The sequence below is a fragment of the Taudactylus pleione genome, unplaced genomic scaffold (assembly GCF_031769625.1).
Source record: "Taudactylus pleione unplaced genomic scaffold, aTauple2 ptg000284l, whole genome shotgun sequence".
Lineage (NCBI taxonomy): Eukaryota > Metazoa > Chordata > Amphibia > Anura > Myobatrachidae > Taudactylus > Taudactylus pleione.
Window position 1 is genome coordinate 2,832,287 of NW_028284686.1, and position 25,082 is coordinate 2,857,368.

General features: G+C 43.4%; 1 protein-coding gene across 3 annotated transcripts; it reads right to left on the minus strand.

Moving 5' to 3' along the window:
• Nucleotides 1-9,051: 9,051 nt before the first annotated feature.
• Nucleotides 9,052-23,604, minus strand: AURKAIP1 (aurora kinase A interacting protein 1). 3 transcript variants are annotated; one of them, XM_088482264.1, is made up of 4 exons: nucleotides 23,529-23,604; nucleotides 17,922-18,009; nucleotides 16,395-16,822; nucleotides 9,052-9,218 (listed from the first exon to the last, which is right to left on the minus strand). In XM_088482264.1, the coding sequence occupies exons 2-4, from the start codon at nucleotides 17,971-17,973 to the stop codon at nucleotides 9,120-9,122; spliced, it is 579 nt and encodes a 192-aa protein (XP_088338390.1). In that variant the 5' UTR covers nucleotides 17,974-18,009; nucleotides 23,529-23,604; the 3' UTR covers nucleotides 9,052-9,119. The 3 variants fall into 3 exon arrangements, with proteins under 3 accessions (XP_088338390.1, XP_088338389.1, XP_088338388.1); XM_088482263.1 differs by lacking the exon at nucleotides 23,529-23,604 and adding an exon at nucleotides 22,954-23,056; XM_088482262.1 differs by lacking the exon at nucleotides 23,529-23,604 and adding an exon at nucleotides 22,949-23,054.
• Between the last annotated feature and the right edge of the window lie 1,478 nt (nucleotides 23,605-25,082).

The following is a 25,082-nucleotide window of genomic DNA, read 5'->3' on the forward strand; positions in this document are numbered from 1 at the left end:
TATAATATTGCCCGAAACACTTCAGAATTCATTCTGCTGCTTTTGTCAGCAGCCACATCATCAATAAATACCAGGGAACCAGTTCCATTGGCATGCCCACGCCATGACACTACCACCACCATGCTTTACTGATGAGGTGGTATGTTTTGGATCATGAGCAGTTCCTTTCCTTCTCCATACTCTTCTCTTCCCATCACTCCTCTGGTACAAGTTGATCTTTGTCTCATCTATCCATAGGATGTTGTTCCAGAACTGTAATGGCTTTTTTAGATGTTGTTTGGCAAACTCTAATCTGGTCTTCCTGTTTTTGTGGCTCGCCAATGGTTTATATCTTGTGGTGAACCCTCTATATTCACTCTTGTGAAGTCTTCTCTTGATTGTTGACTTTGACACATATACACCTACCTCCTGGAGAGTGTTCTTGATTTGGCCAACTGTTGTGAAGGGGTTTTCCTTCACCATGGAAATAATTCTTCTGTCTTCCACCACAGTTGTTTTCCGTGGTCTTCCGGGTCTTTTGGTGTTGCTGAGCTCTCCGATGCGTTCTTTCTTTTTAAGAATGTTCCAAACAGTTGATTTGGCCACACCTAATGTTTTTGCTCTCTCTCTGATGGGTTTGTTTTGATTTTTCAGCCTAATGATGGCTTGCTTCACTGATAGTGACAGCTCTTTGGATCTCATATTGAGAGTCGACAGCAACTGATTCCAAATGCAAATTTCACACCTAGAATCAACTCCAGACCTTTTACCTGCTTAACTGATAATTAAATAACGAGGGAATAGCCCACACCTGTCCATGAAATAGCTTTTGAGTTCATAGTCCCATTACTTTTGGCCCCTTAAAAAGTGGGAGGCACATATTGAAACCGTTGTAATTCCTACACCGTTCACCTGATTTGGATGTAATTACCCTCAAATTAAATCTGAAAGTCTGCAGTTAAAGCACATCTTGTTTGTTTCATTTCAAAGCCATTGTGGTGGTGAATAGAGGCCAAAATATGAAAATTCTGTCAATGTCCCAATATTTATGCACCCTGACTAACATTAGTCGCAGGCCACACCCCCTCAGTATGTCACATGGGGACGGGGCCACAATCGTCAGTGATTACAGCAATGCCTGGAGCACCCAGAGAATGCTCCGGGGAGCTGTAAGGGCAGTGGTGTGACCATCTGAAGCATTCTAAGGACGCTCCAGGCACCCTGCTAGCCAGATGAGGCTAGCAGAAAAAAGTTCTGAGGGCCAGACCAAATGATTCTGGGGGCCTTATACAGCCCCCGGGCCTGAGTTTCCCCATCCCTGGGCTAGAGTAATGTTTGAATGCTGCAGGATATGCTGAAGATTACTGCCCGTCAGGTGCATTCCTTTATAGTAGCAGTGTACACATCTGCAAATGTACGATAATACTCTATGAATCAAGGCCAGGGAAATCATGGAATGGTTCCAGGAACAGCATAGTGATTAGAATTTAGTGCAGGGGCCTCACCAGATATTTATCCAACCGAGCCTGTATGAAGTATTCATAGGGATTGACAAGCTAATTTTCGAGTGATGAAACATATTGGAGTAATCTAAAACATCTTGTGTCACTTTTTATTATTTTCTGATATCTTCTGTTAAGTTGGGTACATGATGCCAGCATTCAGGTTCCCAATGGTCATGATCCTAACGCTGGCATCCCGACAGAGTTAGGATACTGACACCTGTCGGTATTTCCCTAAACCTCCGTCCCCTCCTATTGCCTAAACCTAACATTCCCCCCCTGCCTTCTAACCCCACTACTTACCGTCGGGATGCCGGCACCAGGATTCTGACTGGTGTCGGGATTCCAGCGCCGGCATCCCGAAAGCCGGGATTATGACTACATCCCCTTCTATTGCACATGTTATTTGTACACAGTGATGTGCACACAGAACTTATCAAGAAGTTTCCTTACTCAAGCTTCAATCTAGTTCTGTGTACATGGGAAATAGAAAGGCTAGAAATGAGTCTCAAGCACCTCACTCAGAAGCTCTTGTACTGTGAATATTACGTAAATGCAGCTGTAAAATGCACCCAAAAAGAAAGAGGCACAAATACAAGTGGGAGCTGAGCGGGAGGCAACAGTAGCATAGGTGCAAGGAGAAAACCAGAAGTGCCTGAGCTTGGTTTACACCAGAAGTAACAAAGACGTAGGAGATATGGATTGGCAGAGTTAGTAGCAAACGTAAAACGTCACATTAACTAGTTTGTACACACAATATAATATTGTAATGAAGTATCATAGACAGAAGAAAGAATAAAAGTGCTGTGGAGTAATATATAAATATATATACCCTAAGGTAATAGGTAAACAATGGATATGTAGATCTATATAGTCAATTTTAAACAGTGAATATAGACAATGCATAACAAAAAAAAAATACACAAATGGTATGGCAATGGCTATCAAAGCGGTAGTGGCTATGGCTGTACTTAGATGATATCACATTATTGCACAAATAACAACACTCCGTTTTGTGGTTCTAATAGTTAACAGCAAGACCTCATTGTCCTTTTCTTACTAAAGTCCATATATTATGGAAGTGGCAATCCAGGTTTCATGTAGCCAAATGAAATTAAATTGTACTGCCAGGCTCAAGATGTTATAAAGTCCCTTAGCAAAGCCCAACTTTGCATTAATCAATCCAGTCTCCTATAGCTGTTGGCTGATTGAAAATTCCTAGCATCTGGATATTGAGATGGATCAGTGAAAGGTCCGAACAGTCCCAACTGAGCGCAACTAATGCGTTTTCATTGTGTTAACTTACAACTTCATCAGAGGTATTAATAAAGGTGAAAACTGTAGAATGTAAATACAATGTACAATTTACAATGTAGAATGTTAATTTCAATAAAGCAATGGTAATAGATGGACACAACTTCACATAATACAGCAGCATCGCAAATGATGTATGTTTTTCCAGCATAAGGGGTCTAGATAATATCACCCAAAGAGAACGGCTGCCAATTGTCAACATTTGTGCATATTTTGCAGCAGGGATCGAACACTCGCACAGTACATCTCCTGACATTTACCTCAGTGGCGTCTGGTGATGTCTATGCGTTCCAGACTTCAGGCTGTAATTGCCTGCAAAGGATTTGCAACAAAGTATTAAAAGTGAAAGTTAGATTTAGGATTGTTTAGTTTGTCCCATTACTTTTGGCCCCTTAAAAAGTGGGAGGCACATATAGAAACCGTTGTAATTCCTACACCGTTCACCTGATTTGGATGTAATTACCCTCAAATTAAATCTGAAAGTCTGCAGTTAAAGCACATTTTGTTTATTTCATTTCAAAGCCATTGTGGTGGTGAATAGAGGACAAAATATGAAAATTCTGTCAATGTCCCAATATTTATGTACCTGACTGTATGTATTCAACTGTAAATGAGCCTTTCAGTGTCATCTGAGCTACTTTTTGATAACTTGTTGATTCAAGTGACCAATTATTTCTGGCCCTTCAGAGGGCAAATGAGAAAGCAATTCATTAAGAAGATGTACCTAATACAATTCTGCAGCAGTTTGGGTTGAAATAAACCACATTGATACAGCTACAATGGCAAATAACTGATTCTCCCTGATTCCAAGCCATCCTTCAATAAATGAAGCCCTGTATCTCTATCTACTTCTCCTTGAAGTTGGGGTTGGTCTTGGGATTAGAGGGCAAAATTCTGCTGCCCCAAGTAACTATCTTTCCATTGTACTCAGTCCCTGTCTGGACGCCAACTTCAATATGACTGAAGCTGTCCCATAGCAACCAGCTATCATTTATGAAGTACATTATATAAAATAGTATCTGATTGCTTACTATAAGCAACTTCCCCACCAGTCCTCTTTAGAAGGTTTGATGACACTGGGAAAATCAGATACAAGCAGAGATTGCTATCTAGAGGAATGTTTGAGTATCACTATGTTAGACGTGAGGAAATATAGATTTGTTTCTCTTTTTTAATATATCTGCTCCTTAAGTTGCCACTATGGATGTGGGAAATATTACTTGTGAGGTCAGAAATCAACTGCTTGATGTCACTGTGGGGATTATGCACTTTTATGTCTCTGCCAGTACTTAAAGCAAATAGCCCAATAGGAGCATGACCAGACACTGCCAGACAGTCTAGAGATCTTGACGAACATTACAGAGTGCACCAGTCATTTCCTCTTGGCAATAACCTGTCCAGACACAGAACGTTCTGATGTCGCCGGGAAGCGATCCTGCTCTCATAAAAGTGCACTCGAGCTGCCGGCAAATCATTGGACCCTGAAGCAATTATCATTCCACCTCTCATTTACACAATGTTCAATTGTTACCTGTCCGGGAAAATTATATCTGTAGTCTTGGTTTGTGGTGATTAAAGGTATGAGGCACCCCCTGCTGGTTATAGATGCGTTGTACCTGTACAAAACACAGAAAATACTATTTCTATCAGAAAACAATGAATACACTACTGGCTGATACAGCGGTCAGCCACTACCATTTATATTATGGCAAGTGAAGACACCTATAGATGTCAACAGCAATCCTCGAAGTGAGATAAACCTTTATTCCTCAACTTCTTCAAGGTCACAGAATTTGGGTTCTCATTCAGAGATGGACCCAATGCCAATGTTTGTGCAAATGGCCAATGAGGTAATTACTGCGCAAAGTGACAGACAATTTGTTAAGCGACCATTTAAGGGTGTGTCTCAGCCTGAGATTGTGAGCCCGTACTCAGTTGCAAAGGCTCCGAAGACCATTCTGTGCGACATAGGGTTACTCAGAACTTTGATAATCCACTGATCTGCGTCTTTATATGCAATCATACAGTGCAGAGCCTGGCGGCTTTGACATTTGAACAAAGATGCAGTCGTGACAGGATTTGCATCCAATCTCTGCATCAGGCCCTTTGTGCATTGTGGTTAATTAGGAGGAAACTACTTGTCCTAAGAGCATAACCCTAATTATAAAATCTAATTTGAATGCTACGAGGCCCAGAAGCGATTGCAGCCCATGATCCTCTGGTTACATGCTGACGCTTTTTTTTTTTTTGTAAAATATCATTATCTATAAACCTGCTGGCATATTATGCAGACCTGTACATTAATGGGATCATGATACACATAAACAAAATACTGCACAATGGCATGAAACAGAAGGTAACAATCTAATGCTGCATACACACGGAAACATTTTCTGTCCAACCATCCAACTAGTTGATTGGTTGGAATGAAAATCTGGTAAGGAATGGGAGTAACTGATGATCAGCAATTTGCTCCTAAATGCCAGAAAACAGATGAAAATGGTCGTCAGACAAGTTTGTTCAATGTTTGATCTAAACAATTTGTTCAAACAACTGTTTTTGTAAATTTTTCGGCGTTTGGGAGCAAATTGCTGATTGTCATTTTGCTTTCATCCCTTACTAGATTTTCATTCCAAACAATCAACTAGTTGGATGGTTGGACAGAAAATCTTTTAGGTGTGTACCCAGACTAAAGGTGGCCATTCACAGGACGATTTTTAACACGATTTTGGCAGTTTCTACAGGTTGGACAGATAAAAATCACTTGAAAATAGTTGTATTTTGAGTCTTCTGCGACCCCGATGCGCATACCCGCCGTCATCTAGTTGGATCGCAGATCAGATGAGTTTGCAGAGAGATCTCAACTGATCTTGTACGATGTGATACACTTCTATGCATCTTATCCTATGATCTTAATGATCAATCATACACCATTTGACCACATCTTACGAAGAATTTCAAGGGAAATCGTACAACTTATCTTACCAACTTTGAATCTCACCATGTATGGGGGCCTTAAGAGGTGTGGAGAGCAACTGATACATGAGGTAGCATACTGAAGCTGGAGGTGGGAAAGGCACCAGCAATAAAGTAGTCATTGGGGACTGGCTACCAGTGGTGTAGTATGAGGAGAAACAAAAGGTGAACTAATCAATTAATTAAATTTCAGTCAGTCGCAACCATGACAGTCCTTAACAATTTATCTTGAATGAACCTCTTTCCTCTTCTGGAGTAGACTTTTGTGCCGAATGGACACCCTTGTGGTTATCTGCCCGCCCAAAATAGCTATATGCCCCCATGTAAAAGCTGCTACTACTACCAAGGAAACGGTGGCGATCACTAGATGAGGAGAGTTGGCAACAGCAATGACAGTCAGCAGCTGACCCGAGCTGGAATTTCATGAGATTTTCAAAACAAACCTGTCCTTGGTGGGATGACACTGCTGTGACACCATCTCATAATTCCCCACTGTCTTCACAAATGTTTAACTTTTAGATTTGTGAGATTATAATAAGGGAGGTGGGGCTCAGAGCCGCTCTAAAACAGCAGCTGCTGATCGAGTACCATATGCTATTAATGGAGGTTAAAGAGGACTGGTTAACATCAGAAAAACTGTCCATGTACATAGCGTTATCAGCCAATTGGTCTTATATCAATGTTAGTGTCCTAGAGAAATCCAATCGAAACTAATCAGAGTACTTTTAGGCATACCCATAAATGAGGTTAGAAGATTCCAGCTTTCAGCCTGTTTGTTAGTTATCCTCCAACAACATGAACAAGCCGGAACATGGCCAATCACTTATTAAAAGTACCATAAGGTCAGCTCTTCCCCACCACCCACATGCTTGGTCCAGTTGGTAAGTAAAACGGTTGCTTGGCATTCAGGCCAAGTGTGACCAGTAAAGATTACTGAAATCAGAAAAGAGAACACAATTTTGCACTGGGTGAAATGGGATACACATTATTTTGCCATGGATGAGATCTATGTGTTTGACGTGGCCTAGTGGGGAGAAGGAGCCCCCGCACAAATTTGCCATTTGGCCTAGAAAATTTAAGTTATACGACAAGTGACTTTCCAGGTTCCTATAAGTAACTTTTGTTGCAAAGAATTTGTGCCATTGGAATTGCACCATCACTCTGATCATGACAAGCTGCTGTAATATTTTCTTAAAAAACCTTTGTTTTGCAAGACTGTAATGCTTCTCATCACTAAATCATTATCTCAAACTGAAAACAATAACAATCTGCAATGACAAATCAGACACTAAAAATTGTGTAGATCCAGATTATCGGAGATGCTGGTGGGTCACCATTGGATGAAGAGCATTCGACTGAGGGCTGAGATTTATCAAACAAGCTAAAAAGAACAAGTGGAGGAGATGCTCATAGCAAGCAATCAGATTCTCACTCTTATTTATCTGGTATAGTCAATAAAATTGATTGGCTGCTATAAGCAACTCATCCACTTGTCATCTTTAGAAGGTTTGATAAATCTCTCCCTGTATCTTTTACAGCAGTCACCTGTATGATCAAGCCTATAGAAGACATACTGCTGAATAACAAGGGAGTTGTAACTCCTGCATGTAATACAGAAAGACTTCAAAGTGTGTCAATGTGCCTGAAAAACACTACAGGCGTGGGGTCTACAAAAAACATTAACTTATTGTACAAACAACATTTAATAATTTCAATAAGCCAGTATTATTTTAGCACACTCCAAATAGGATTGCTTTCTTTTCTACTCCAGTATATTGCTGTAAAATACACATATGCTAAATGAAGCACAAGTACAACTGTAACGGAGTTTGCACCATCTGCACCAAATCCTAATTTTATAAAGCATATTACTGTTATTCTAGAGCACAAGCACCATACAATATGCGTCACAGCTTTTACCACTATGAACAAACAAAATCTATTTTGGGCTTGGTCAGACAAGCACTTTGGGAGTATTTGGAATGAGACCGAGAAAAGCACTTTGATCCCTGTACTTGCAGTATTGCTATTGATCCTGGTGTCCACTTTCCACAAGGGCAGAAATGTAAACCTTTAGCAGATCAAAGTGCTAGAAATGGGACATGGGCAATTTTCTTGATCTTTAGTTTAGCAGATGACTTCCCCGCTGCCTGAGTGAGCAGCATCCACCGGCTGGCACATGGATCAATGGTCTTAGCACCTGCAATATAGCATGACAGAACGTCATTTGTACGTGCTTAAGGTTTTCATTGGCGACAACCAATCAAATGGTCAGCTCCTAATCACAGCGCAACCACTGGCAGGATACTTTGTAAGCATTACAATTCTATCAACCTAAGGTATCAGTCTGCATGTTGCCATGACCACCTACACAGACTTTATAATGAAAGGAGTTAAATCATTCTGTCTGTACGTCTTCAGACGGACCATGGGTGCACAATCAGACGCATCATCGAAACGTGCACCAAACCTATAGAGGGTGTAGTTTCTCTATCTGTCCATGGCCTCCTGTGTGAGCGATTGTGCATCTTTGGACACAGCCACCCACAACTAGAGATGAGCAGTTCGGTTTTGGATTGAAACTTCCTAAGTTCAGATCTCTGGACGAGGATAAATATCATCTTTCACGGACATTTTGGCACATATGTCCATGAAAGATGACATTTTGCCTGGTTCCGAGATCCGAACTTGGCCGGAAGATCCAAGAGAAACCCGAAACGCTCATCTCTACTTACAGCGACACGCCTGAATCTGCTTAGGCACCTCCTGTTACCTCCCAATAACGCCACGCCCATAGAGTTCCACAGACCGTGCTTCCCATTCTATTCTGAGTCTCTGAGCGCTAAGAATCGGGACGGATGCACTGTACGACTGACATGTGCAGATACAAAACATCGGCCAACTGCGTGCAGCATTAACCCTGCGTGTAACTCAGAATCAGGCCTGTAATGGCGCACTAGGGATTAGCAGCCCCGGCTGATGTAACTGAAAGCAGCAGAGAAGTCTCATCAGACGCAGTCACTACAGCTCTTGTGTCACTCACCAATGTGAGATACCCTCTTTATTTGCACTGCAGGCCCATATTCTGTCTCGTAGTCCTGGTAACAACCACTCAGTAGTCAGAACGCTGCAGACATATCGGCATGTGGAATCCGCAGTGCTGCATTGTGGTGAAGCATCTATACACAGACTGGTAACTGATTAGACATCCAGACAGTAAGAACACACAAGCACATAGAGGAATGTAAATATGATTTCTCATGTCACAATACACTTCCACTTGTTTAAATTTATTATTTATTATAATACATTAAACTCTAAAATAAAGGCAGCACATTATCAATGACATTAATGCTTCACATATATGTTTGGCATTATCCAGCCATCGGGGGCTTTTCTCAGACCAGCCCTCCTCCAGATACTTTTTAAATTTCTTTCAAATTTCTTCTGTTGAAAAAAAAAAACATCAAGAAAATAAACATTAAAAAAATGAACCTGCCGTTTGTATGATCATAGTAAGATACTGTATAACCAGAAGCTTAGTGACTGCTTCCTTTATGGTCCATTACCCTGTGTAATAGCATCACTTCATTAACTTTTTAAGGATAAAAACAGGAGAATTATTATGTACAATGTGTTTTGCCAAAGTTATTATTTGATGACGCTGGTTCCCCAAATTTTTCAAGAAATTTTTTTTTACATTTTATTGACAATATGTACATATATACTACATACAGGTGCACTCAAAATATATGCAAGCTTTTTTCTAGATCACAGGTTCTCAAACTTGGTCCTCAGGACCCCAAACACTGCATGTTTTCCAGGTTTCCTCACAGAATCACAAGCGAAAAAATTAGCTCCACCTGTGGATCTTTTAAAATGTGTCAGTGAGTAATGACTACACCTGTGCACCTGCTGGGTGACCTGGAAAACGTGACCTGTGTGCAGTCCTGAGAACCGAGTTTGGGAACCACTGTTCTAGATTATATGTCCCCTAATATAATAGAAGGGGTCTCTTTATACAGGTCATCGAAATTTGCAGCGACTTGTAATGGCATTACATTCTGAACAGCACATGATACATGCTCTTACAGTACAAAATGGGGGAAAAAATATATTTTCAAGCGGATTAGCTGTTATTAAGCAATTAGTAAAGTAGGTACCAACAGTGACGTGCGGTGAGGTCAATGGCCAAGGAGGCACACATGGAGATGGATCTGAGTGCTGGGAGCCTGTTTCACCCCCTGCTGCTGACTGAGCTACAAGCTCTAAAAAAATGTATGCACTTACTGCTTACACGACACATCCAAGGTAATAGCATCACTGCTCAAGGCACACCCCCCATACCAAGAGGCATGCTTATATTAGCTATCTGTCTGTGCAGTTTACGGCCTGTGGAGTGGCTCCACCCCAAAGTATGCAAGCAATGTCTGACTATACAGATGCAAGGCTGAGATGTTGCTGCCTCATCTCTTGTCTCCCTGCAGTCCCAAGGAGCTCCACAAAGCTGGTGAGTGTTAACTATAAAAATGATTACAGTAAACAATGAAGATGTTTATAAGTTATAAATATCTTCTTCGTATTATTCTAAACATTTTTATATCAAATCTCAGGAGTATGCCTTCCCCTGCCTGCACATCCCTGGGTACCAACCATAAGAAAATTAAAAACCCCAAACAAGAGAGCAGCCAAATTGAAAATCTGCTACACCAGCAATTGGGTAGAGTAAGAAAGAGACTACTGTGTCAGCCCTGTAATTATGCATGTCAATGAGGTAATTGTACAACTATTTATATGAATAAATGCATTTTTGCAACACAGACACATTTACCACCAAAATGAATAAAAGGAAAAAAAGGAAACACAATGTGTGAAATTATACACAGGATATGTGGAATTAATAGAAAGATATTTTACAGAGCTCACCTACCATGTGCCCTGCCACAAAAGCATGTGCTTCTCACCTTCCATATACTCTGCCACGACAGTATAGTGCATCCGGAAAGTATTCACGGTGCTTCACTTTTCCACATTTTGTTATGTTACAGCCTTATTCCAAAATGGAATAAATTCATTTTACTCCTCAAAATTCACACAATACCACGTGTAAAAAGCTTTTTGGAGATTTTTGCAAATGTAATATAAAAAAATAAATAAGAAATCACATGTACATAAGTATTCACAGCCTTTGCCATGAAGCTCAAAATTGAGCTCAGGTGCATCCTGTTTCCACTGATCATCCTTGAGATGTTATTGCAGTTTAATTGGAGTCCACCTGTAGTAAATTCAGTTGATTGGACATGATTTTGAAAGGCATACACCTGTCTATATAAGGTCCCACATTTGACAGTGCATGTCAGAGCACAAACCAAGCATGAAGGCCAAGGAATTGTCTGTAGACCTCCGAGACAGGATTATCTCGAGACACAAATCTGGGGAAGGGTACAGAGAAATATCTGCTGCTTTGAAGGTCCCAATGAGCACAGTGGCCTCTATCATCCGTAAATGGAAGAAGTTCAGTACCACCAGGACTCTTACTAGAGTTGGCCAGCTGTCTAAACTAAGCGATCGGGGTAGAAGGCCCCTAGTCAGGGAGGTGACCAAGAACCCGATGGTCACTCTGTCAGAGCTACAGCATTCATCTGTGGAGAGAGGAGAACCTTCCAGAAGGACAACCATCTCTACAGCAATCCACCAATCAGGCCTGTATGGTAGTGTCCCCAGACGGAAGCCACTCCTTAGTAAAAAGCACATGGCAGCCCGCCTGGAGTTTGCCAAAATGCACCTGAAGGACTATCAGACCATGAGAAACAAAATTCTCTAGTCTGATGAGCTAAAGATTGAACTCTTTGGTGTGAATGCTAGGCGTTATGTTCGGAGAAAACCAGGCACCGCTCATCACCAGGCCAATACCATCCCCACAGTGAAGCATGGTGGTGGCAGCATCATGCTGTGTGGATGTTTTTCAGCGGCAGGAATTGGGAGACTAGTCAGGATAGAGGGAAAGATGAATGCAGCAATGTACAGAGACATCCTGCATGAAAATCTGCTCCAGAGCACTCTTGACCTCAGACTGGGGCGACGGTTCATCTTTCAGCAGGACAACAACCCTAAGCACACCGCCAAGATATCAAAGGAGTGGCTTCAAAACAACTCTGAATGTCCTTGAGTGGCCCAGCCAGAGCCAAGACTTGAATCCGATTGAACATCTCTGGAGAGATCTGAAAATGGCTGTGCACTGGATGCTTCCCATCCAATCTGATGGAGCTTGAGAGGTGCTGCAAAGAGGAATAGGTGAAACTGCCCAAAGATAGGCGTGCCAAGCTTGTAGCATCATATTCAAAAAGACTTGAGGCTGTAATTGCTGCCAAAGGTGCATCAACAAAAGTATTGAGCAAAGGCTGTGAATACTTATGTACATGAGATTTCTTAGTTTTTTTTTTTTAATTAAATTTGCAAAAATCTCAAAAAAACTTTTTAGATGTTGTCATTATGGGGTATTGTGTGTAGAATTTTGAGGACAAAAAATAATTTATTCCATTTTGGAATAAGACTGTAACACAGAGGTTCCCAAACACGGTCCTCAAGGCTCCCCAACAATTCAGGTTTTAGAGATATCCATGATTGAGCACAGGTGACTTAATTAGTACCTTAGTTAATTTGATTTAACCACCTGTGCTCAACCATGGATCTCTCTAAAACCTGAACTGTTGGGGAGTCTTGAGGACCGCATTTTGGAACCTCTGCTGTAACATAACAAAATGTGGAAAAAGTGAAGCGCTGTGAACACTTTCCGGATGCACTGTATGTGCTTCTTATCTTTCATGTACCCTGCCACTACAGCATGTGCTTCTCACCTTTCATGTACTCTGCCACTACAGTATGTGCTTCTCACCTTCCATGTACTCTGCCACTACAGCATGTCCTTCTCACCTTCCATGTACTCTGCCACTACAGCATGTCCTTCTCACCTTCCATGTACTCTGCCACTACAGCATGTGCTTCTCACCTTTCATGTACTCTGCCACTACAGTATGTGCTTCTCACCTTCCGTGTGCCCTGGCACGACAGTATGTGCTCCTCGCCTTCCGTGTGCCCTGGCACGACAGTATGTGCTCCTCGCCTTCCGTGTGCCCTGGCACGACAGTATGTGCTTCTCACCTTCCATGTACTCTTCCACGACAGTATGTTTCTCACCTTCCGTGTACCCTGCCACTACAGCATGTGCTTCTCACCTTCGTGTACCCTGCATCTACAGTATGTGCTTCTCACCTTCCATGTACCTGCCACCACAGAATGTATTTCCGGGGATCTGCCTTTCCCAGAGTGAGTTGCTTAACTTCTCAGAGGGTGCTCCTCAAATTCCATGTACCTATCCCTACAGTGTGTGCTCCCCACCTTCCATGTACACCACAGAGTGAGCTGCTAAATGTTTGTCAAGCTGCCCACAGAGTGCGCTTCTCACCTTCCATGTTCCTTCCCCAGAGTGTATAGCTCAACTTCCATGTACCTTCCCCTCGTATATTCCCTCAAAGAGTATACTGCTCAACTTCCATTACCTGTTTCCATATGGTGTGCTGCTCAATTTCCACAAGTGCCCACAGGATGGGTTTCTCAATTTGTGTATCGGTCTCTCCCAGAGTGTGTGTCTCGCCTTCCTTGTGCCTTACCCACATAGAGAGAGCTGCTCAACTTTTGTGTACCTGCCCCCACATGGTGTGCTTCTCATCTTCCATGTAACTAAGGGGTTTATGTACTAAGCCTTCGAGAGGGATAAAGTGGTCGGCGATAAAGTACCAACCAATCAGCTTCTAAATGTCACTTTACAGGCTGTGTTTTAAAAGTGACAGTTAAGAGCTGATTGGTTGGTATTTTATCTCCGTCCACTTTCTCTCTCTCCAAGGCTTAGTACATAGCCCCTATCTGCACAGAATGTGCTGCACAGCTTTCATGTAACTGCCCGGAGTATGCTTCTTACCTTCTGTGTACCTGCCCCCACACTGTGCTTTTCATGTATCTGCACTCACAGAGCATGCACCTCACCTTCCATGTATCTGCACTGGCAGTTTGCTCTTCTCAACTTCCGTATATCTGTCCCGCTAAGAGTGAGCTGCTCAACCTCCATGTACAGTGCATCCGGAAAGTATTCACAGCGCTTCACTTTTTCCACATTTTGTTATGTTACAGCCTTAGTCCAAAATGGAATAAATTAATTTTTCTCCTCAAAATTCTACACACAATACCCCATAATGACAACATGTAATAAGTTTTTTTTTAATTTTTCCAAATGTAATAAAAAACAAACTAAGAAATCACATGTACATAAAGTATTCACAGTCTTTGCCATGAAGCTCAAAATTGAGCTCAGGTGCATCCTGTTTCCACTGATCATCCTTGAGATGTTCTTACAGCTTAATTTGAGTCCACTTGTAGTAAATTCAGTTGATTGGACATGATTTTGAAAGGCACACACCTGTCTATATAAGGTCCCACACTTGACAGTGCACAAACCAAGCATGAAGTCCAAGGAATTGTCTGTAGACCTCCGAGACAGGATTATCTCGAGACCCAAATCTGGGGAAGGGTACAGAGAAATATCTGCTGCTTTGAAGGTCCCAATGAGCACAGTGGTCTCCATCATCCATAAATGGAAGAAGTTTGGAACCACCAGGACTCTCCCTAGAGTTGGCCGGCCGTCTAAACTGAGCGTTCAGGGTAGAAGGGCCCTAGTCAGGGAGGTGACCAAGAACCCAAACCAAACCACCAATCAGGCCTGTATGGTAGAGTGGCCAGACGCATGGCAGCCCGCCTGGTGTTTGCCAAAATGCACCTGGAGGACTCTCAGACCATGAGAAACAAAATTCTCTGGTCTGTCGATGAGACAAAGATTGAACTCTTTGGCGTGAATGCCAGGCGTTATGTTTGGCGGAAACCAGGCCCCGCTCATTACCACCTACAGTGAAGCATGGTGGTGGCAGCATCATGCTGTGTGGATGTTTTTCAGCGGCAGGAACTGGGAAACTAGTCAGGATAGAGGGAAAGATGAATGCAGCAATGCACAGAGACATCCTGGATGAAAACCTGCTCCAGAGCGCTCTTGACCGCAGACTGGGGCGATGGTTCATCTTTCAGCAGGAAACGACCTTAAGCACACCGCGAAGATATCAAAGGAATGGCTTCAGGGCAACTCTGTGAACGTCCTTGAGTGGCCCAGCCAGAACCCAGATTTGAATCCGATTGAACATCTCTAGAGAGATCTGGAAATGGCTGTGCACTGGATGCTTCCCATCCAATCTGATGGAGTTTAAGAGGTGCTGCAAAGAGGAATAGGTGAAACTGCCCAAGGATAGGTGTGCCAAGCTTGTGGCATCATATTCAAAAAGACTTGAGGCTGTAATTGCTGCCAAAGGTGCATCAAAGAAGTATTGAGCAAAGGTTGTGAATACTTATGTACATGTGATTTCTTAGTTGTTTTTTTTTTATTAAATTTGCAAAAATCTCAAAAAAAAAAAAAACCTTTTCAGATGTTGTCATTATGGGGTATTGCGTGTAGAAATTTGAGGAGAAAAATGAATTGATTCCATTTTGGAATAAGGCTGTAACATTACAAACTGTGGAAAAAGTGACGTGCTGTGAATACTTTCTGAATGCACTGTATTTGCCTCCATAAAATGAGCTTTTCAACTTCCGTGTCCTCCTATTATGCACCTTCTCACTTTAATTAATGGAGCATGAACAACTGACAGAGCTCAATCTGTGTAAAGGCTTTATGTCACACACCAGCATTTTCAACCGATCATTTGCTGTTCTGCAAGCTACTATGCCCGGTATTGTAGATTTTATTTCTTTCTCTGTCTTCCCAACACAGTCCGTCAACCCCGCACCTGACTCATTCATCTCTTCCCACCTCCTGTCTCTCTCTCTCTCTCTCTCTCTCTCTCTCAACTGTTTCCCATCCTCGTCGTTCTTTCATCTCTATTCCCCTCCCTCGTCTATCTTTCTCATATCTCTTCCCCCTTCAGTCTCTCTCATCTCTGTTCCCCCATCTAGCTCATGTCGGTCTCTCCTGTCCCCACACTAAAATGCAGTCAGTCCCTTGTAAACACTATCTCATAAATCCTGCATGGATTACGGTAACCTGCTCATTACTCATCCACGTTGTCAGTCCATGCTTCCTTTCCCTGTACCCGCTCCTAACCTCTCACTGTGTACTGGTGCCATGTCTACAGTCTGTACAGACAGGAACTACAGTATAAGTCTGTTTTGAATGTCTAGATCTGCCAGTTTTACCAATTACACAGGACTACAGAAAAATCCTAGCACTTTATAAGCACTGTGTAAAATACTCAGTTATGAAGTGATAAATGAGGAACTGGAGTCTGCGGGGTTAATAACGATACAAGAACACCCAAATTCAATTGCAGCCTTTTAGCTCCCAGATTGATGATACTGCATTAGTATAGGGTCGACAACAACCTTAGCAGTGGATGCACTACAACTCCTAGTATGCCCTGATTTTCCAGCTACTGTTGACTGGCATATCCTAGCTTTCTTGTAACTTCATTAGACAACAGCTGAAGACGTGTTATTTGTACACTTCAGATAAAATAACATGTTCCTTACCTGCTTCCTAACTCTACGCTTATCCATGATCTTCCTCCGTAGATACTTAATGCGCTTCTGCAGCTTCTTGTATTTGTGCCTATTCATCTTTCGCCGTCGGATTTTAAGGACATTCTTACACTGCATGGCATCCCTTTGCCCACTGTCCTCCCCCGTGTGGTCAACGTCCTGAGGAGTGGGGCACTGGTAGGTTCTTTCACTTTCTTCAGAGTCCTCCTGTGTATTCCTGGCCTTGGGCAGGGAATAGCGGGAGGAAAGTAAACTCTCTAACGGGCTTATGGACATCATGCGGGGGACAAGAAAGTCATCCAACTTGGGGTCCAGGCTGCACCAAGCAGGGGAAGGAATCTGTGGTCCCTGTGGCTGCCTTGTGCTGTAACATGCAGACAGGCTCTTGTGGCTTGTTGCGGCACACCACGGCAGACATCCTAAAACATAATAAAGTTATCATACTTATGGGATCTGCATGTGCTACCCCTGGAAATACTGGAGTAAGCCAGAAAAGTACTCAATGGATGCTAACTTCATAACGGGAGTTAGAATATGTGGAAAAAAAGATTGCACATATTAAAAATGAAAGTTACTGACCCTTTAAAAGTGATAGGTTCAATTTAAAGTGTTGTTATCATTTAGACAATCCCCACTTAATACAGTCTACCCCCTCTCCTCATGGGACCAATATTTCCTGAAGTCAGATTGCACAGGACTCTCTATAGGTTATTTCTATACTGAGTGAAGAGGTTGTCTGACTTTGAAGCCTTTAGTAAAATGGTTTATGCATATCATCAGTGAGAAAACAATTGACTGATAAAAGCCAATATCTATTTTGGTTGGATTGGGCACAGACTGTGATTATTCTTTGCAGTGTGTTACGGACCAAGAGCCTGAATCAGAGTTGTACGCTAGGCCGTACTTTACCGTAGTCGTGCGGTGCAAGTCTTTAATCGCAGGGTGATTGACAGGCAGAGAGCGTTTGGGGGAGCCAACGGGGAGCGTCAGCTAAAAACGCAGGCGTCTCAGAGGCTTGTTACAGCCTGCTTCGGCGATCCCGTACGCACTTAACATGGCTGCGGCATCTCAGTTACGACGGCCATTCTGAATAACCATAGACTCACTCAAGGAGTTGATTGTTTGCATGATCTGCTTAGGATGCTGCACGTATGTACGCAGTTGCAGACAGCGGCGATGGCTCAGGTGGGGGTCTCCGTACAAGTCCCGGCCGCCGCTGTTTTATAGTTTCGCACATCAACAGCTACAAAAGTCGCAGATGCATGAGCATTAGTTCACAACTCTGTATTACACCCTATAGCTAAATAATGTAGATTTTAAAATAACTTTAAAAATATTTTGGGCGATTCTCTGTGTGACGCACAGGACATTTACATACATCCAAGTACATGAACTGTTTTTATGCCACAATTTTTTTTCTGGTGACCACATCATGTTTGTTGAAATTTCCAATCTTTGAGACTGGACACTAGTAAAACTATTTGCCAATTTATTTAGCAATGGTCTCGTCCAGTTTACCTGCGAGTCTGGTGGCTTTGCAGAACTGTGAGGTCAGCCTTGTGAGCCACATACTGAGGTGGAGAATATCTTAATTGAGGGTCTCCAGCTGAAAGACAAATGTGATTCAGGTTACAATATACCTCCTACTTGAAATATACCCAGAATTTTCCATTCACACTGTCCCAGAAATATTTAATTGGGTCTGAGATAAACTCCCAACACCATATTAGTATTTTGCTTTAAAGCTTAATGGTTTTGTACTTGAGCATATAAAGTTTTCTGCTAATTTGCATCCAAGTTTAACTTACAAATATATAAGTAAAAGTTTCAGGTGCTTATCAAAATAGTTGTGACATAGTGGTGATTTGGGGAATATATTGATTGTGATAAGTAGATATTTCCTTTGTGGAAGTTTGTAACGTTACGTTTAGTTGTCCTTTAATTTCCCCTCTTAGACCAGTGACAACACTGGAAGATTAGTAACAGCACTTCCCTCTGACAAGCAGCAAACCCTGACCACCCATTTCAGTAATGTCTGACAAATAAAATAAGGTAATAATCACAATGGGGCCTATTCATCAACACTAAAATAACTGTTTTAAAAGCACATTTTCCTTAATTACCGTTATTTTAGTATTCAATATCCATGATATCTCCTGGTTAACTCCGCCTGCGTTAATTTCCACACTCCCCATACATTAGTATGGGGATATGGAAATTATGGTATTCATCACATTCCTCCTCCGGCTCGCTACGTCACTCCTCCGACTGTGTTCTCTAGACAGAACACAGTAAAGTTTAAAAAAGCTTTTTTCATTTTAACGTTACTGTTTCTGCTCTTCAGACAGGAGGTCGGGGTCCGCAGCTGCAGCGGCCAGGTAGGTGGCGGACAGGAAGGTGGGAAGGGGTGGTTGGGGGGGTTTACAGAGTTACTACAGCTGTAGGCAGTGCTGCGCATGCACCGATTTTGTGAACGTAACAGCGCATGCGCAGCACTGATTACAGCTGCGGTAAGGTAGGTATAGGCAGGGAAAAGTATCTATTTCCTGTAAAGCTGTCATCGCAAAAATTACAACCTTTGAAAAAGATAATTATGGAGAGGAGGAATGATGAATTCCTCAGGTAATTAGGTAGAACTCCATGCGAGTACTAAACCGAATTACCTCTATCGATTTTTTAGTTATGATGAATAGGCCCCAATGGCATTGCAAATTCTGCAATTATGGTTTAATGCACTTTGCAACGCTATGCTAACTCTTACAATAAAATATCCTCCACTTCAGTACACCTGCATTACCCTCATTCTCTAAAATTTTCTCTCCAATGCTTTCTCTCCCTTGTACAGTCTTCTCTGCAATGCCTCCCTCCCCCTACATCACCCTCTGTGCATTGCCACTCTCATGTCGTACAGTCTTCTCTCCATCGCCTCACCCCCCATACTTCCGCTCATTGTCACTCTCACGTTGTACTGTCTTCTGTTCATTGCCACTCATATCCCCCTATAACACCTTCTGCGCACTGCCACTCTCATAATGTACAGTCCCCTCTCCATCACCTCCCCCTATAACACCTTCTGTGCATTGCCACTCTCACACTGTACAGTCTACTCTCCATCACCTCCCCCTATAACACCTTCTGTGCATTGCCACTCTCACACTGTACAGTCTACTCTCCATCACCTCCCCCTATAACACCTTCTTTGCACTGCCACTCTCACACTGTACAGTCTACTCTCCATCACCTCCCCCTATAACACCTTCTGTGCATTGCCACTCTCACACTGTACTGTCTACTCTCCATCACCTCCCCCTATAACACCTTCTGTGCATTGCCACTCTCACACTGTACAGTCTACTCTCCATCACCTCCCCCTATAACACCTTCTGTGCACTGCCACTCTCACACTGTACTGTCTACTCTCCATCACCTCCCCCTATAACACCTTCTGCGCATTGCCACTCTCACACTGTACTGTCTTCTCTCCATCACCTCCCCCTATAACACCTTCTGCGCACTGCCACTCTCACACTGTACTGTATACTCTCCATAACCTCCCCCTATAACACCTTCTGTGCACTGCCACTCTCACACTGTACTGTCTACTCTCCATCACCTCCCCCTATAACACCTTCTGTGCATTGCCACTCTCACACTGTACAGTCTACTCTCCATCACCTCCCCCTATAACACCTTCTGTGCATTGCCAATCTCACACTGTACTGTCTTCTCTCCATAACCTCCCTCCCCCTACATCACCATCTGTGCATTGCCACTCTCACACTGTACTGTCTACTCTACATCACCTCCTCCTATAACACCTTCTGTGCATTGCCACTCTCACACTGTACTGTCTACTCTACATCACCTCCTCCTATAACACCTTCTGCGCATTGCCACTCTCACACTGTACTGTCTTCTCTCCATCACCTCCCCCTATAACACCTTCTGTGCATTGCCACTCTCACTGTGCAGTCTTCTCTCCATCACCTCCCCCTATAACACCTTCTGTGCATTGCCACTCTCACACTGTGCAGTCTTCTCTCCATCACCTCCCCCTATAACACCTTCTGTGCATTGCCACTCTCACACTGTAGAGTCTTCTCTCTATCACCTCCCCCTATAACACCTTCTGTGCATTGCCACTCTCACACTGTACAGTCTTCTCTCTATCACCTCCCCTACATCACCTTCTGCGCATTGCCACTCTCACACTGTACTGTCTTCTCTCCATCACCTCCCCCTATAACACCTTCTGTGCATTGCCACTCTCACTGTGCAGTCTTCTCTCCATCACCTCCCCCTATAACACCTTCTGTGCATTGCCACTCTCACACTGTGCAGTCTTCTCTCCATCACCTCCCCCTATAACACCTTCTGTGCATTGCCACTCTCACACTGTAGAGTCTTCTCTCTATCACCTCCCCCTATAACACCTTCTGTGCATTGCCACTCTCACACTATACAGTCTTCTCTCCATCACCTCCCCTACATCACCTTCTGCGCATTGCCACTCTCACACTGTACTGTCAACTCTCCATCACCTCCCCCTATAACACCTTCTGTGCACTGCCACTCTCACACTGTACAGTCTTCTCTCCATCACCTCCCCCTATAACACCTTCTGTGCACTGCCACTCTCACACTATACAGTCTTCTCTCCATCACCTCCCCTACATCACCTTCTGCGCATTGCCACTCTCACACTGTACTGTCAACTCTCCATCACCTCCCCCTATAACACCTTCTGTGCACTGCCACTCTCACACTATACAGTCCTCTCTCCATCACCTCCCCCTATAACACCTTCTGTGCACTGCCACTCTCACACTGTACTGTCAACTCTCCATCACCTCCCCCTATAACACCTTCTGTGCACTGCCACTCTCACACTGTACAGTCTTCTCTCCATCACCTCCCCCTATAACACCTTCTGTGCATTGCCACTCTCACACTGTACTGTCTTCTATCCATCACTTCCCCTATAACACCTTCTGCGCATTGCCACACTCACACGGTACAGTCTTTTCTCCATTGCACAGGTTCTGTGGCTGATTAAAGGTGAAATGGAGACTAAAGCCTATATTCGATTAGTTTCACACCTGCGATACTTTTTCGCATGCCGGACTTATTGTGTATTTTAACCGTTGAAACTTATCGCGTGTGTCCCCGCGATTCACTTAATTGAATTCCAAAAGACGCTAAAACGCATCCTGGTGAGTGCAAAACAGGTGAAAGGTGCTGTCAGAATTAGGCAAATCAGCTTGACACCCCCTAAAAGATGCACTAACATTGGGGACCAATGTACATGCCCCCGAATAGCCCTAATAAAGCTATTTGGGGTACTTAAGGTGTGTCATTTTCTTCTAAATAGTGTCTTTGCACATGTGGTGAAGAATAGCATTAAGCAGTTTTTTAGGAGAAAATAAGTACTCCTGTCAAATTTGGAGTACTTGAAAATGGGTTTAAGCATGGTTTAAAGTTGCTAAAGTTTAAAAAAAAAAAAAAAAAATGCACCTGCCTAAAAAAAACAAAAACACTTCACCCCTACTTGCAGCCCCCCAAAAGTCTATTTCACTAGTTTGTAAAATTGTACCCCACTTTGCACTTTTTCATCTCCAATTTCTAAGTAAAATTTTGGGGTGTTCCTCTTTTTTTTTTTTACGCAGTTATCCTTTGGGGGGCTGCCCCAAGGGTGAAGTGGGTTCCCCACCTTTGTACCCCTAAATAGCAAATTTGCACTTTTTTTCGACACCTATTCATAGGCGAATCTTTTTCGCCTATTACATTGCATCGAAAAGTCGCAATAGGCGATACTTTTTTGCAGATTACGACTTTTCGCCGCTAACTGAATACGGGCACAAATCAGCCACATATTCTGTGTAACATAGATGTGTCTTATTAAAGGGATGAGGCTGCAACGCTACTCACACTATATTGTCTTCTCTCATGCCCAGTACAGTTGGTATATACGAACACAAACCTTCTTCTCCTTTCACAAAGGAGATTTTAGGGGATACACAGAACACACAGCGCTAGCAGCAGGTACTCAGACAATAGTAGATCTAATGAAGAAAATGGCCAGGCCATTAAAAAAAAAAAAAGAAGCTTCTGTGTCTGTCTAGTGTAGCTCTATTACCGCTTGTCTCCAATTGTATTCTGACCCTATGTAGTAGTTACTTATATTAAGCTGTAACAAAGCCACCATTATCCATGCTGGCATTTGTTGTTCAAGTAAGAAAAATAATAGAGCTTAATCATGAACGTCAGTGCTATACAATAACTCAGTATAACACTAACTCATACAACAAAACGTCACGATTTGCCATAAAACCTATCACATAATAAAAGTGCTATACACACACACACACAACTGATTACACAGAATACTTCCTGTTGCCCCTGGGTATACAGTACCATGTGCTACTGGCATGGAGTATCTGATACATAGAACACCTACTAATAAAAAGACAATCCCTGACCACCCAGCTCTGATAACACAGACTATGAATGTGTAACATATTTTACTGCTCCTACATATTACAGACCTGACCTCTCAAGCTAGGTTGTCAGCTTCCAGCCGCTCTCACACAATGTCTTCCCCTCTGTAGACATATCCTGTCCGTACTACTGATCCTTCCCCAGCAAACAGGCAATAGAAGTTCCGTGTGTGAGGATCGCCCTCTAGCGACCGTGAGGAGAGGAACAGTTTACTGCAAAGATGTGTATGTACTCTACTGTGTCTAAATCCCCTTCACAGAGAGGACCCTGACATCATCAGTTACTGTCCAACGTCATTCCCTACCATCCATAGAGGGGGAATACGTGAGCCACCGAGCCTGAAGCGTACAATACCGGACTGGTCGCAAGTGCAACTACAGACACACATCAAGCGATTGTTTGCCATTGCGCATGTGTAAACTGCACGTGCGCTGCATTCGTATTGCGATTACAGATGCACAGAGAAAACCATCGTAGAGTTAGTGACGATGTCAGCGTCTGGTGGTGGTCAGTAGAATGCAGATGTGTCTGTCCGTTTGAACGCCTTTTCCTGGGCGTGCATAAATTAGCTACTGCGGTTACATACGCAGCTTGAGAGCCCTTTGCATGCCCTAGACCCATACTTGCCTATTTTTGAAAAAGCATTTCAGGGAGATTGTGAAAGCAACACCTATAAGGGACACAATGCTCTGGTCCTGGACTTCCCTTGTAATTTATGATTGGTGGCGGCTCCAGAGGTGGAGCTGCAGAACAGTCCAAAATTCAAATAGGGGAGTCACACTAACTGTCAGTGAGTGCCAGCCAGTGATGTTTGGCAGCGTGTGAAATGACAGTTGGTGTGGCTCCCCTATCTGAATTTTGAACTGCGCTGCAGCCCCACCTCTTACCAGGGAACACCAGGACCAGAGCATTGTGTCCCTCCTGGAGAGGGTCATGTTGGGAGGTATGTAACATCTGAGAGGTGTGTCATATAACTGACTTACATCCAAATGTAAATGAGTTCCAAAGCAGTTACTAAGATCTACTGTACTTGGTGATGAAAACAAACTGATTATTTTCAGAAAATGCATGTAGCCATAGGGATCATTGTGCCTTATAACTAGGGATGAGCGGGTTCGGATTTCTGAAATCCGAACCCCCCGCGCAACCCCGATCCGAGTCGTATCCGAGTCAGGCTCGACTTTTCCCGCCTGACTCTGATCTGAAATCGAGGCAAAATGTCATCATCCCGCCTACCGGATCTCGCGGGTTTTGGATTCTATAAAAGGTCCCCGCATCGGCGCCATTTCTCACTCCGGCTGTGGACAGTGAAGAGGGAGGGTGGGAGCTAGGGTTGGCTGGGCTGTGTTGTGCTGCTGTTGTCCATAGGGGCTGACTGGGCTGTGTTGTGCTGCTGTTGTCCATAACAGCTGGCTGGGCTGTGTTGTGCTGCTGTCATAGGGGCTGGCTGGGCTGTGCTGTACAGTCAGTTGTAGTCATAGGGGCTGTGTCCACTCCAAAGTCTATAGGGGCTGGCTGGACTGTGTTGTGCAGTGTCCCATAAAGACTGTAGTCCTAGAGGGGTGCTGTAGTGTTGTCCAGGGGGTGATCTGTGCATCAGGGGTGCTCCCCCAAAGTGCACTCCAAAAAAAAAATGTTTGTGAATTGTGTGCGCAGTAGCCGCACGTGCATCAACAAAGTAGCCCCAAGCGTGCGCCTGTGTCATAAGTAAAGGGCCGGCTGGCTCGTCTGTTAAAGGGTGGTGTAACCCCCAAAGTGCACTCCAAAAAAAATAAAAATATATATTTTTTTGTGTTTGTGAATTGTGTGCACAGTAGCCGCATGTGCATCAACAAAGTAGCGTCAAGCGTGCGCCTGTGTCATAAGTGAAGGGCCGGCTGGCTTGACCGTTAAAGGGTGCTGTAACCCCCAAAGTGCACTCCAAACAAAATAAAAAAATATTTTTTGTGCTTGTGAATTGTGTGTGCAGTAGCCGCACGTGCATCAACAAAGTAGCGCCAAGCGTGCGCCTGTGTCATAAGTATAGGGCCGGCTGGCTCGTCTGTTAAAGGGTGGTGTAACCCCCAAAGTGCACTCCAAAGAAAATTAAAAAATATTTTCTGTGTTTGTGAATTGTGTGCACTGTGGCTGCACATGCATCAACAAAGGAGCAGCGCCAAGCGTGCGCCTGTGTCCCATAAG